Source organism: Gallus gallus, chromosome 11 (assembly GCF_016699485.2).
Source record: "Gallus gallus isolate bGalGal1 chromosome 11, bGalGal1.mat.broiler.GRCg7b, whole genome shotgun sequence".
In the NCBI taxonomy this organism is placed as follows: Eukaryota; Metazoa; Chordata; class Aves; order Galliformes; family Phasianidae; genus Gallus; species Gallus gallus.
In genome coordinates this window covers 10,799,067-10,813,177 of record NC_052542.1, presented here as the reverse complement: position 1 = coordinate 10,813,177, position 14,111 = coordinate 10,799,067, and the positions used below count along the sequence as shown (strand labels likewise).

The 14,111-nt window shown below is 42.1% G+C and overlaps 1 protein-coding gene across 2 annotated transcripts; it reads left to right on the top strand.

Moving 5' to 3' along the window:
* The first annotated feature begins 1,661 nt into the window (after positions 1-1,661).
* CES1L2 (carboxylesterase 1 like 2) lies at positions 1,662-12,322 on the top strand. 2 transcript variants are annotated; one of them, XM_004949899.5, is made up of 14 exons: positions 1,662-1,971; positions 2,775-2,979; positions 3,729-3,873; positions 4,292-4,425; positions 4,762-4,915; positions 5,505-5,606; positions 6,528-6,632; positions 7,298-7,438; positions 7,553-7,639; positions 8,363-8,510; positions 8,717-8,848; positions 9,063-9,135; positions 9,511-9,725; positions 11,786-12,322. In XM_004949899.5, the coding sequence occupies exons 1-13, from the start codon at positions 1,902-1,904 to the stop codon at positions 9,686-9,688; spliced, it is 1,674 nt and encodes a 557-aa protein (XP_004949956.3). In that variant the 5' UTR covers positions 1,662-1,901; the 3' UTR covers positions 9,689-9,725; positions 11,786-12,322. The 2 variants fall into 2 exon arrangements, with proteins under 2 accessions (XP_004949956.3, XP_001232058.4); XM_001232057.7 differs by having other exon boundaries at positions 9,511-9,730.
* The last annotated feature ends 1,789 nt before the right edge of the window (positions 12,323-14,111 follow it).

Here is a 14,111-nt window from a genome sequence, read left to right as displayed (position 1 = left end):
GGCCTGATTCACACACAGGAACGTCCTCTGAGATTTTTCACGAAAGTTCTGTTCTGTGGGTGAGTTTTACAACTGAGATAGCAGTACATTTCTGACCGTTGTGGTACCTCGTCTGGAACAGTAGTGCAGTGCTGGAATTCAGAGTGCTCGTAGATTTTAGGAAAGGAGAGAAACGGTCTCCACTACCCCCAGTTTCTTTCTTTTTAGATTAGCAATAACTGCCCTAGAAGGATCAGCTGTGGTAGCATTAGCTTTGTGCTTTCTGTATTTTCCATGGCGCTTTATTTACACGGCGTTCTAGGCCGCGCTCTGTGCCATCTGTCAGTTCCAGAGTGCCTCTTAGCACTGGCTCACAGGCCTTCATTACTGGCACTGCAGAGAGACTTCATTCACCAGAATTACTCCAGCGCCCATTTCAGCTTGGACTGCCAAGAACAAGCCTGGATCGCATCCTTGCAGCATTGCAAAGAACTTCTCTTCTGTGTCGTACATGCTTCCCATGTGTTACTCTGAGGCTGCTCCAGTTCTCCCAGCCATATTGCTGACCATACTGCTACCTTCCAGCAGCATTGTGCAGCTCTGTAGATTTTATGGGCTCTGCAGCTTTTTTTCTCTGTTTTTCAGCTATTGAAATCAAGACAGGTAGCAGTACATTAGGGTGCAGGAGGCAAATGTCATCATGTGGCAGGGTTTTTCTGCCTTGGTCTCTGACTTGTGCATTGTTCACTGATTGAACGTGAACTGCAAAATGCTCTCCATTAAAATGAAATGCCAGGCAGCATTCAAGAATTCCGCTTCCCAGGTATGTAGCACTGCTTCCAGGTTCCACTCGTCTAGTTTACGTCACGTAGAGTAAGGATTTCTACATTTGCAGAAATCTAAGTGCAGTTAGTAGATCCTTAGGCCAAAGGCTCCATAGCCGAGGTGGCAAAGAGCTAGACCCAGTTTGTTTATTTTATTATGTAAGTGAGATCAGCAGAGTGTACAGATAGCATTTATACAAGCAGTAATTTCAGGACGGCAGCTACCTTTGACCTTCAAGTTGGATATCATCATCTTTATGGACAGGATGAAAATGGGGTATGGGCTGAAACATTTTGCAGAATGCGTACGTGAGCAGGAAAAGAGGGTACAGCAGAGAAAGGCTGAAGAGTAAAGCTTGAAAGGCAGATTATTGAACGAAGCAGATCAATAAAGCAAATTGGACTGGGCAGAGCCTTGGAGTACCAGAAAGATCCAGACACAGAAATAAAACACCTATGGAAATCAATGAGGTTTGCTTCAGCAAAAGGAGAGAGCAATGAGTGGAGTACACCTTGTTTGGCCTTGTAGCAAAGGGTTCCGCCTGTGGTTTGTGGGTTACAGGCAAGTTGGGGCATGCATGCCCATCAGGATGGAAGCCAGGTGTCACATGCAGGGACTCCTGTAGTTTCACCTTGCGTAGAGCCAGTTTACTAATACAGGGAACCACAGGACTCTAATGTAAGTGGCCATCCTGAGATAATTTGCAGTGGTATTCAACCAGGCAAACAGGAGGGCAGAGTTTACTGCTCTGGAGTACTGCCCTTTGCTTCCAGGAAACATTTATCACATAAGTAAGGTAGGAGGTAGTTTATGCTAAGCCCCAGTATTTGAGCTCCAGTCCTTGCCTTTATCCGTGCATGCATGGAACAGACAATCACTTGATGACTATGTGTGCAGAATAAAGGCAGCCCAGTCTTCATGGCATGAGCTTCACCCTGGAGAAACAATTCAGGAAAAAAAAAGCTCTCCTAGAACATGATTTGGTTCACAGCTTGAGCACTGCTTTTCCTAATCAGCGTTTGTGTTGCGCAACAGCTGTACTTACAGAGTACTAAAGGCAGTGCACGGAGTGGGTCAGTGTGTGAGGAGGCTGCAAAATGGCAACTGAAAAGAACACGCTGCTGTCCTTGATTCTCACCGCCGGGATCACGGCTCTCGTAGCGACTGGTAAGCTTCCAAAATGTTGTTTACTCTTGCCTGCGGTGAGGAGCTAGAGTGCATGTGAAGTTTTCATCCCCGTGGGAGTCCCAGCTTAAAGGAGGCCCCGGACTCCCAACTCTGCTGCACAGAACTGAGGTCTGAACAGCAAAGAGCTCTTTGTTTCTTTCTCTGGTCTGCTTTCAGGCATTTGTCTCCTTATTTTTTTCTCATGTGCAGCTAGCAAAACTAAATTCCTATTGTGAAATTTTGTCTCCTGAGTCAGAGAGTCCAAAATGCCATATCTGTTGTTTGATTTTGAGAAATTTGTCACCGGGACTAAAGTAAATCTTACCTGAAAGTTTGCACCACTTGTGGGTGCCTGACTGTTTGCAGATATGGTAGAAGTTTTTTTCTGTATCTGTAGGTTCTATCCAGATTCCCAAATATGTTTTGTGCACCCTCAGATCGTTTTCTAAATCAGGAAATGCCTTTTTTTTTGTGGGGGGGCAATCCGGTGGACTTTTAAGTAAGAACAGCGATCTACAAACTTTACTGATGTTACTGATGTGTGTGGAGAGTGAGCAAATTATATGGTGCAGGCATGGTGCAGCTGAGGGAGATCATACCTGGGAACGCTATGGGAATGAAGGCTGAACTAATGTCAGCTCTAGCGATTAGCGTTTGTTGAAGGCATGTGTTTGAAAACGACTTGTTGAAACAAACAGTAGGTGCATATTCAGGTAGCACTTGACACACTCAGCTGTTAGAAAGCTGCCAGTTGCTCGCTAGTAGACCAGTCCGTGATGTGATGTTGTGCACGCAACCCCCAGGGCAAAAAGCAGAGCAACCAGAAGTGGTGACCAAATACGGGACTGCCCGAGGATACCAATTCAAAGTAGATGCGGCTGAGAGGAGTGTAAATGTCTTTCTGGGACTTCCTTTTGCTAAGGCTCCTGTTGGACCACTGAGGTTTTCTGAACCCCAGCCACCTGAGCCATGGAAAGGTGTCAGAGATGCCACTTCCTACCCACCAATGTAAGTAGAGCAAGAAGAAAAGCATTTATGTTCTCAGTGATTTTATATTGCCTGCGGTTTGAGGGCACTGATATGCAGGGTGATCCAAAGCCAAAAGGATTAACTCCTTGGTGTCATCTCACCTCCTCCCACATCTGCTACAGAGAATGCGTTTCTGAAGAATTCTTTATAAGCTGCTGTTTTTATCGAGTGCTCTCTAATAGGCATCATAACTGAGCTAAGACGGATCAACACCTGACTGACAGTGTACTTTTTTGTGAGCATTTGGTCATGTTTTCAAGCTGTGTAGCTTTGAAACAGAAAGAAGCTGAGGGTATGTTGGACTAAAATGCTAAATGGATTTTATGCTAAATGCATGCTAAATCCACTTGTACTGCTGCCCTTCTTTAGTACCAGTAGCTCAGTAATTGCAATACAAAATGCTACTGAAGTTACAAAATAATCGTTATGCATTTTATTTGAAGTGACTTATAGCTGTATCTATCTGCAAGTATACTTCTGTAATGTTCTGAAGCATGCAAAACTACATTCAAGGTCAAATTGTAGTGCTCTGGACTGTGGCCCCTTTTTACAGGGCTTACCATGCCAACTCAATGGAAGAAACGTATTGGAACTTAAAACTTCATTGGATGTTTTCTGTTGCACGAAATCCAGAAACATACCAGAGATTTGTACTTTGCAAAAAGGTGCACACTGTAGCTGAGAGATTTTTTAATTTCTGTTGATTCTTATTTCTCTTATTTTTTCAGGTGTCTACAGGACAAAGTATTAGGACAGTTTGTGTCAGATGCTATTACCAATAGAAAAGAAAAAGTTCGTCTCCAGATGTCTGAAGATTGCTTATACCTGAATATTTACACACCTGTTTCTACAGAAAAACAGGAGAAGCTGCCTGTAAGGAAAATCATTACAAAACCTCTCGCAAGCTTGATGGCTTCTATTTTTGATGGGACAGATTAAGCCTGACCTTGAATCTTGTAACAGCTTCCTCAGGATTACAACACATGTACAACACACTTACATCTTATACAGAATGTGGACCTTACTGGCACAGTAATAAATAAAATCTGACTGATTTTTTTACAGAAGTAGTGTTGGATTTCCTGCAGGGGCACTGGTAAAATTCAAGTATTCAATGGAATCAGTGCCTGTTGTGAGGCTGCCAGTCTCCAGTTTGAAAGACGTTGACCATTTGTGAAATGTAATTTCACAATTAGGACTCACGAGTGAAGCAGCACAAGCTAGGATATCTAGTCTGTATCACAGGGAGCTCTTCCCTGTGCTGAACCGTTTCTGTTTTTTCCCCTTCCAGGTCTTTGTGTGGATCCATGGAGGTGGATTAGTTCTAGGAGCAGCATCATCCTACGATGGTTCAGCATTAGCAGCCTTTGACAACGTGGTTGTTGTGACAATTCAATACAGATTGGGTATTGCTGGATACTTTAGGTAAGATACGCTGTCTCTGTTTTTGATAAGCGATTTCCAAACTTACGTGTGCAAATCCTTTGTGAAATGACCTGTAGGATACTTGTTTTTGCAAATAAACTGCATGTTTCTTAATTACACATGCAGCACTTGGGAGCAACTTACAAGTCCCAGATCTGCTTCAGAGACTGCTCTGGCTTGATAGCTGGTCTGATCTTAGCCCTTTTCAAGCCAATTCTTTTTAAATTACATAGAGAGGCTCCCTCACAGCTGATTTCTTATGCTGCAGACTGAGTTTACCTCTGAGTTGTTTTTTTTTACATCAAGCATTTCAAGAAATCTGTTATTTCTTCCTAGCACTGGTGATAAGTATGCTCGTGGTAACTGGGGGTATTTGGACCAAGTGGCAGCTCTTCAGTGGATTCAGGAAAATATCATACACTTTGGAGGAGACCCAGGATCTGTCACCATCTGTGGAGAATCTGCAGGGGGAATCAGTGTATCTGCTCTGGTAAGTTCACCACAGGCATGAATGTTTATTATTTGAGAAACGAACCCACTGTACACGGTTGTTCTTAGAATGTAAATGAAAAGTCAGTGCCAAAAAATGGGTGGCATTAGCGTGAACCACAGATCACCTTGGTCTGATGTACAATGTGATGACAGTGCAGCTTCTGACTGTTGAAAGTGTTCTTTTTCTACACAGATCCTGTCGTTTGGAACTCTTAATGTTATTTGTCTTTTTCAAATCCGAATGTCGGTTTACTGCTGATTTCTCTCTCATAGTTGTTTCTTCCCCTTCCACAGCACAACATGTCCATTGGATGTAGTTTTACCTTGTGCCTATCTGGCTTGCAGTGCTGTTCCATGAAGTCTTGTAAGCAAAGTGCGATGGGTGGGGAACGGCAGGCATGAACTTATCCCTGTTAATGCTGCCAGGGACCTTTGCACAGCAGAACTATGATCAGAGGCTACAGAGTAACTCTCAGATGACATTTTTTCAAAAAAGGCAGTTTCTGCTATTGAAATTCTATGTCAGTGATCAGAAGGCATTTCCAGTAATGCTTGTTCTTGTGTCTGGTTGGTGCTTTTTTTTCCAGGTCTTATCTCCACTGGCAAAAGGCTTGTTCCATAAGGCCATTTCAGAGAGTGGTACTGCAATCAGGGCTTTATTCACTGATAAGCCTGAGGAAGAAGCACAAGTGGGTATTTTGTGGCATATATAATTTTCAGATTGTTTTGAACATCTTAAGCGGTTTTTCTTGTGGAATTTCAACCACATTCACTAGAGGCAGTATTCCTGTTTGCAATAGTACACGTTCAGTGAAATTTTTCCTTCCAAATACCCAACTATCCACAGATGTCTGAGTGAAAGCAGAAGACTGAGGAAGCAGAGAGGGAAGGCATTGAATGAGTATGAAATGTAAAGAAATAAAGTAACTGTCTTCAGAAAAAGTTGAGCTGGTATTTTTGACTGGAAAATGGCACCAGATTCTAAATACTGTTGTCTTTCCCTCCTGTCAGGAGCCCGATGTGCTCAAAGTAACACAAGTGTATTCAGCTTAGTTATAATTAAAAAGAAGAGCCCAATTCAACCCAATTTGTCATCTGTAACAAGCGACCTGCAAGTGCTTTGTTTTGCTAACCTGGGGTGTAAAAGAGGCAGCATTGCACTGAGGTCTGTCTAAGAACAGCTGAGAAATTGCATTACCTCATTCAAAAAGACTGTGTGTCATTGAGAAGGGTGTAATGTGCTCTTTTTTTTCATCACCTACGTGGTTATATTCTATGTATGCATTACTCTAACTACCTTATGCCATCCAGACTTCTCAGCCCAGTTTGTTACATACCAGAACAACTACCCTGGTGTGCTAGTGAATGGAGATATTATGATGGAGTAGGTTTTGTCGTTCTGTTCAGCCCACAGCATGAAGGGTTATGAAGGCTTCCTATCTCGGCATCTGCAGCTGAAATACTTCTGGCTTTGATGATCCTTTCTGAGGAACTGAGACCACTTTCCCCTCCTCCTCTGGACTCCAGAGTCAGGAGCACATAGAGCCCTTCTAAGGGAAGTATATGGATAATTAGTAAATGAGAATGTGACTCATTTCTATTGATTGCAGAGAATTGCTGCTGCATCTGGCTGTGAAAAGTCCAGTTCCGCTGCTCTGGTTGAGTGCTTGAGAGAAAAAACAGAGGAAGAGATGGAACAGATAACTCTAAAAATGGTAGGTATACTCCTTGTATAATGAAGGACATTTCAGATTTGATCATAACAGAGCATGCTATGTATGTCCTGCAATAGTAAGAGAACTTGAGGTCTATCTAACACCTGCCCCTTCTTTATGTTTTCAGGGTAGGGCAATATTGCAACTATGCTATACGTCACCTGAGAAATGTGAACAGGTTCCTTCTCTTTAATTCTGTATGGGCACTGAGCTACACATGTTTCACTGTCAGGTTCTGTCAAGAGAAGAGACAAGAGTATGAGATGTCAGAGATTCTTTGGAGAGGCTGAACATTACTTAACATCATAACTATGTCCCTCTCTAAATTTCTTACTACAGTGCTGGATTTCCTGTTCATCTGCAGTTTCAACACAGAAGCTGGTTTTTGCCTCACAGCATCACACATTCACAGGTGGATTGCGCTTGCTAAGAGGAGATGTAAACTAAATATAACCTACAATTCTAGGTTACAATACTTAAAATATAATGCCAATGTGCAAAATCTTCTCTGGTTCAAAATGTCTATTGTATAAAATTACCTATATATTCATTTGGTACTTTATTTGGTTTGCTTTGGTAATGCAGTGTAAATGTAAAAACATTTCTCAGAAGCAAAATTCAAGTAAATTTTTCATTCTTTTATTTCTTTGTTTATGTTTCTCCAGCCTCCCATGTTCATCAGTTCAGCTGTGGATGGTGTATTTTTTCCAAGGAGTCCCAGGCAATTACTGTCTGAAAAAGCAATCAATGCAGTCCCATATATAATAGGAGTAACTAACTGTGAATTTGGATGGGGACTTCCTAATGTAAGAAACTTCTAATGACTTTATTTAGATTTTTATTTTTATTTTTTATCCTTTTTTAATCGAGTTTGTGAATATTAGATTGCCTGCTAAATATGTAATCTCTTTGTTCTGAAGATGATGAAATTTCCTGATTTTACACATGGTCTGGACAAAGAAGTTTCCTATCAAGTGTTAAAAAACTTCATAGAATTATCATTCGAGGTAAGAAACCATTTCCAGAATAACCCAGTGCTACTTCTTCACTGGGATGATTCAATATTCATGTTTCTGAAGCTTCACATGCAGACTAGAAAGGGCACCTTGCTTAAAATGGCACCAGGAGGCCTGCATGTATGCATGGGATGTTTTGCTTCCCCGTGGTTGACAAAGCTGTCAGCTTTCTGGTTGCTTTGTGCTCTCCTGAAACCAGGAAACCAAAAATTACAGATGAATAGGGAAGAATTAAGAGGTTGGTAAACATAGCCAGTACTTGTAAAGGATCATGTAGAGCCATAGGAATCTATCATAATCTGGGAATGGCAGAGCCCAGGGTTGCTCTGAAAGGGAGTAAATTATGGCTGTCTGCAGCAAGAAATGGATCTTATGAAATCCAGCGGGATTTCTTTTCTCTTATGAGGGTTGTTTCCACAAAGGGAAGGACAGAGAACCATATCTGTCTCTTAGCATCACCAATTGCTATTTATCTAGAGGTATTTGAGGGCATCCTTTTTGATCTTGCAAATCTCTTTTCGCTAAGAACATCTATGTTAGTTGAGGGTGCGCCACTGTGAACTGTGAGCTCTGCTTGGGCGCAGTAGGGGATTGTCTCTGAAAGATGGTAATGTTTGGAGTCTAGCCAGAGACATGCAGGTGGCATTCTCAGTGTACTTTTACTCTTTTCAGTATTCGTTGTAATTATAAAAATATATTTCCTGTTCATTTCAGAGTTTTACTTCTGATACTGTTGATCTCATATTCAATGAATACATAGGGAAAGCAGAGAGCCGTGCTCAGGTGCGAGATGGCCTTCTTGATGCATTAGGAGATCACTTCTTTGTATTCTCAGCGGTTGAAGTGGCTAGATACCATAGAGGTGAGTCTGTAATTCAGCATTTATTCAAACAGTCATCTTCCGTCCTTGAGTGTGCCTGTGGACTTGACGTATGTATCACACTTTGTTATCAGAAGAACTGCTAGTGTTTTCATTTGATCAAAATAGCTTGTGGTGAAAGTTTATCATCGTTGTTGTGTGGCATTTGCAACACTAGCACTCTTGTTTTTGATTTTATTTCCTGTTAGATGCTGGCCACCCAGTCTACTTTTATGAATTTCAACATCGGCCAAGCTCAGCCACGGGTGTCGTACCAGAGTTTGTAAAAGCAGATCATGGAAGTGAGATTGCCTTTGTCTTTGGAAAGCCGTTCTTAGCTGGTGATGTATCTATGCTTGCTAAAGAATTCTTTTGAAATCAGCATTGTTATTAATTACACTTCCGTGAGGACTTTCAGAATGGAATTTTGTTTAGAAATAATAGAATCCGAAGCCCCTTTGCCACAGAATTGTTTACAGTGTATTGGAATTGATTGGACTGCTGTTTTTTGAGTACTGATCTTTGACTATTGCCATTACTTCTCTCACTTTGCAGGGAATGTTACAGAAGAAGAAAATAAACTTAGCAGAGCTGTTATGAAATACTGGACTAACTTTGCTAGAAACGGGTGAGATCCGTAGCACTAACTGCAGCTCATTGCTGCGTAGCAGCAGCATGGCTGTATACGTGGCAGAATTTAAGATAAGTACTGAAACAAATAGTTTCTCTTCTTAATGATTGCAAGAAAAACTCTGGAAATGAACGTGCAATCCAAAATAAAATCTCGGAGGTATTTGTATCTGCAGGGGAGGATTAAATCCCAAAGCAATGGCAAGCATTATTAAGTGCGTGCTATTCCAGTGATGAGCATTTTGATAAAAACATGCATGTGTTCAGGTCCTTGAATGGTGTCATCTGAGCTCCTGTTAGTCTTCTGAAACGATCTCAGGTTGACAAGTCGGAGCACCAATGGACAGGTAACTTTCCATTGTTTTGTTTCCAGAAATCCCAATGGGGAAGGCTTGGTCCATTGGCCTCAGTATGATCTGGATGAAAGATACCTGGAAATAGACCTCATCCAAAAGGCAGCAAAGAAACTGAAAGAAGACAAAATGGAGTTTTGGGTACAGCTCACAGAACAAATGAGGAGTGAAAGGAGGAGAGAACGCACAGATTTGTGAGAGCTGCGGAGGATGCATTTTCCTTTTGCAACCTGAAGTAAGGTCAATGTTAATTTGTCAGAATGCAGATTTTAATCTTGACTTTCTAACTCACTAATGTGTCGTTTGTTGTCATGATCACAGGAAAACTTCCCTTGATTCTCTATAAGAAATTATGTTTACAGAATATGCCACAGGTGTCAGAATATGTGGTTTGTTCCTTTCGCTCTTCCTTATCGAGAGTGTCCTTGGTCGTCATTCTTACAGCCTCCCTGTGAGGAGAAGAGCATCCGTCAAAAACCAGCCGTGGGATCCCAAGTGTTTTCCTATTCTGTGAACTGTCACGGAGTTGTCTAGACCAATCTAGTTAAATCTATTCCCGTGACAGGGGGCAGTAGACCCGTCGGCCCCCTGGTTCCCAAAAATGGGAAGAGAAAAGGGAAAGGGGTAGTGAAACGGGAGCTGGGCTCAGAGAAGGAAAAGAACGGAGCAGCGGCAACGATCTAAGGAGGAAAACGTATTTTACTAACTATGGTATCGGAATGCAAGATAACACAATATAATACAATCTAATTGAAATTAAGGGTAATAAATCAAAAAAGAAAGTTCCCGAAACCGAAAGGCCTACTTGAATGAAGGCGCACGGCTTGGAAGCACACCCACTCCTCTTCCTGGCTGCCAGAGAGAGAGTCGAAAGAGCCAGATCCCATGACTTGCGTGATGTATCTTCCTTCTCTGACTGTGAGGTCCTCTGGGATATGTAGTTCTTCTCTTTTGAGAAAAGAGAGTTCTTCTCTTTTGAGAAGCAAGTATCTAAAAGGATGTCAATCCACGGAACTGGAATATTAACTCTTTAAGTAACCGTGATGTAGATGATGTTGTGATGTGGAATACCAATAGCAAAATTACAAAACCATGACACTGTTACAAATCCTGTATGAACAAATAACTGTTCATAAATGTACGTACTGCCAAAAAGTGAAAACATGACCAAGGCCTGGGTGAAAGTCCCTTTTGTCACATGACTCAGTCAGTAAGTCATCTTTTCCGGAAAAATGGAACTGGTCCATTGAGGAAGAATTAAGAGCATGCTCTCCAAACCTCTCCAAATTGCCATAACAGTTTGGGCATTCTCGTAGGATTTTGGAAGCATGGGCTCTGGTTGCCTCAGACAGAATCCTCTGGTGCCACAGCCCAAATGAACGTGCTGATCTCTGAATGGTTCGGTGAAAGGTTTCACACCCTCAGGAATATTGTGAATCCAGCACTTGCCACTACTTGCATATGCCTAAAACAGTAATACCCAGAAAGCAGTCGTTTCTTTCCCATGAAACAGATTGGGTACAGTTCTCATTTGGAAAGAAAATCGTGAGAATGAGAATATATAGTTTTTTCACCACTTTTTCTGCTTTTATTACCGTCATTTTCACTGTAGTTCATAGTCTGTTTCAAAGTCCATGCAAACTGAAGTTTTTTTTTTTTACTTCCATGAACTTTAGAGCAATCCAGCTGCGTTGTAACAAGCATGAATTAATCTGTTACTAGAGTCTTTTGATTCAGCTTACATCTTGCACCTACTTTTTACTTACAATATCCTGCTCTTAGAGAACAACTAGAGAACGCTATACAGTCCTCTTGCTACTTTCTCAAATTTGTAAGGAAAGCATTCTACTAGCAGGTATTCTTTGTGATGTGTTGAGGTATATTTACATGTGGCCATACTTGTAACTGCATCTAAGGGAATATCCTGGAAATGTTGAAGCACGGAATTCCATCCTCTTGTATCAGAATGAAGAAGCCTTTGCCCCATCACGCTCAGAACAGAGAATTTCAGTCCCACAAAGCTAGGATGAGACCTACGGCACTAAACCACGTGGCCCATTTCCTCAGTTGTAGTGGGACTCAGGAGACGTTGGTTTGTTTGTTTATTTATTGGATGTGCTTCTGGTTTCCTGGAAGGATACAGGCAAATCCTGTCACTCCCTCGTACCTCAGTTCCACTGCCTGTAGAATAATTACACCGATCTCATTCATCAACAGTCCAGAAATCTTCTCTTGATGATTTCTGGATTGCTATCAAATTTCAGGGTTTTTCTCTTTCTTTCTTATTGTTTACAGGCATCCTAATGGGGAAGGTCTGGCTGAATGGCCATCGTATAATCTAAATGAAGAATACATGGAGATAAATCTAAAACAAAGGAAAGCCAGAAAGTTGAAGGAAAAGAAGGCAGACTTCTGGGAAAAGGTGATGTTTGAAAAGCCAACCAGGAAAAGAATGGAAAACAAGAAAGTTAATCCGGAGCTATAATTTACCGTTTAACCATGCCTAATAGGCATAGTATTTAGGGTAGCAAAAGGAATTATTTAAAATATTTTGGAGGATAAAATATCGTGTCCCTTCCTTTCACCTTTTCTTCTCAGTTCTCATATTGACGCTTATTTGCTGTGATCATTGCAGTGGACCAATTTCCACTTTGTGATCCTTTACTGTTCCCTCGGTTCATGTCCACCACAGAAGCCTCACCTGTTCAGTACAGTTAACAGATCTGTCTGCTCCTCAGGTTTTTCTGTAGCTTTGCCACTGCTGAAGAAGAATGTGGCAGCAAGGTTGTGTTAATAAAGCTAAATCAATAAAGACCTGATTTGCAAGTAAAACTGACTTTCTTCTGTCAAAGATAGCGGTGATGTCCCAGAGGTTTTGGCCTGATTCACACACAGGAACGTCCTCTGAGATTTTTCACGAAAGTTCTGTTCTGTGGGTGAGTTTTACAACTGAGATAGCAGTACATTTCTGACCGTTGTGGTACCTCGTCTGGAACAGTAGTGCAGTGCTGGAATTCAGAGTGCTCGTAGATTTTAGGAAAGGAGAGAAACGGTCTCCACTACCCCCAGTTTCTTTCTTTTTAGATTAGCAATAACTGCCCTAGAAGGATCAGCTGTGGTAGCATTAGCTTTGTGCTTTCTGTATTTTCCATGGCGCTTTATTTACACGGCGTTCTAGGCCGCGCTCTGTGCCATCTGTCAGTTCCAGAGTGCCTCTTAGCACTGGCTCACAGGCCTTCATTACTGGCACTGCAGAGAGACTTCATTCACCAGAATTACTCCAGCGCCCATTTCAGCTTGGACTGCCAAGAACAAGCCTGGATCGCATCCTTGCAGCATTGCAAAGAACTTCTGTGTCGTACATGCTTCCCATGTGTTACTCTGAGGCTGCTCCAGTTCTCCCAGCCATATTGCTGACCATACTGCTACCTTCCAGCAGCATTGTGCAGCTCTGTAGATTTTATGGGCTCTGCAGCTTTTTTTCTCTGTTTTTCAGCTATTGAAATCAAGACAGGTAGCAGTACATTAGGGTGCAGGAGGCAAATGTCATCATGTGGCAGGGTTTTTCTGCCTTGGTCTCTGACTTGTGCATTGTTCACTGATTGAACGTGAACTGCAAAATGCTCTCCATTAAAATGAAATGCCAGGCAGCATTCAAGAATTCCGCTTCCCAGGTATGTAGCACTGCTTCCAGGTTCCACTCGTCTAGTTTACGTCACGTAGAGTAAGGATTTCTACATTTGCAGAAATCTAAGTGCAGTTAGTAGATCCTTAGGCCGAAGGCTTCATAGCCGAGGTGGCAAAGAGCTAGACCCAGTTTGTTTATTTTATTATGTAAGTGAGATCAGCAGAGTGTACAGATAGCATGTATACAAGCAGTAATTTCAGGACGGCAGCTACCTTTGACCTTCAAGTTGGATATCATCATCTTTATGGACAGGATGAAAATGGGGTATGGGCTGAAACATTTTGCAGAATGCGTACGTGAGCAGGAAAAGAGGGTACAGCAGAGAAAGGCTGAAGAGTAAAGCTTGAAAGGCAGATTATTGAACGAAGCAGATCAATAAAGCAAATTGGACTGGGCAGAGCCTTGGAGTACCAGAAAGATCCAGACACAGAAATAAAACACCTATGGAAATCAATGAGGTTTGCTTCAGCAAAAGGAGAGAGCAATGAGTGGAGTACACCTTGTTTGGCCTTGTAGCAAAGGGTTCCGCCTGTGGTTTGTGGGTTACAGGCAAGTTGGGGCATGCATGCCCATCAGGATGGAAGCCAGGTGTCACATGCAGGGACTCCTGTAGTTTCACCTTGCGTAGAGCCAGTTTACTAATACAGGGAACCACAGGACTCTAATGTAAGTGGCCATCCTGAGATAATTTGCAGTGGTATTCAACCAGGCAAACAGGAGGGCAGAGTTTACTGCTCTGGAGTACTGCCCTTTGCTTCCAGGAAACATTTATCACATAAGTAAGGTAGGAGGTAGTTTATGCTAAGCCCCAGTATTTGAGCTCCAGTCCTTGCCTTTATCCGTGCATGCATGGAACAGACAATCACTTGATGACTATGTGTGCAGAATAAAGGCAGCCCAGTCTTCATGGCATGAGCTTCACCCTGGAGAAAC

What these genes read in the sequence shown, in the direction of transcription:
- CES1L2 (XM_004949899.5), top strand. Translation starts at nt 1,902, where the DNA reads ATGGCAACTGAAAAGAACACGCTGCTGTCCTTGATTCTCACCGCCGGG. An exon ending in AGCCTGAGGAAGAAGCACAA is followed by an intron (nt 5,607 to 6,527) that starts GTGGGTATTTTG and finishes TATTGATTGCAG; the next exon opens with AGAATTGCTGCTGCATCTGG. An exon ending in AGTGGCTAGATACCATAGAG is followed by an intron (nt 8,511 to 8,716) that starts GTGAGTCTGTAA and finishes ATTTCCTGTTAG; the next exon opens with ATGCTGGCCACCCAGTCTAC.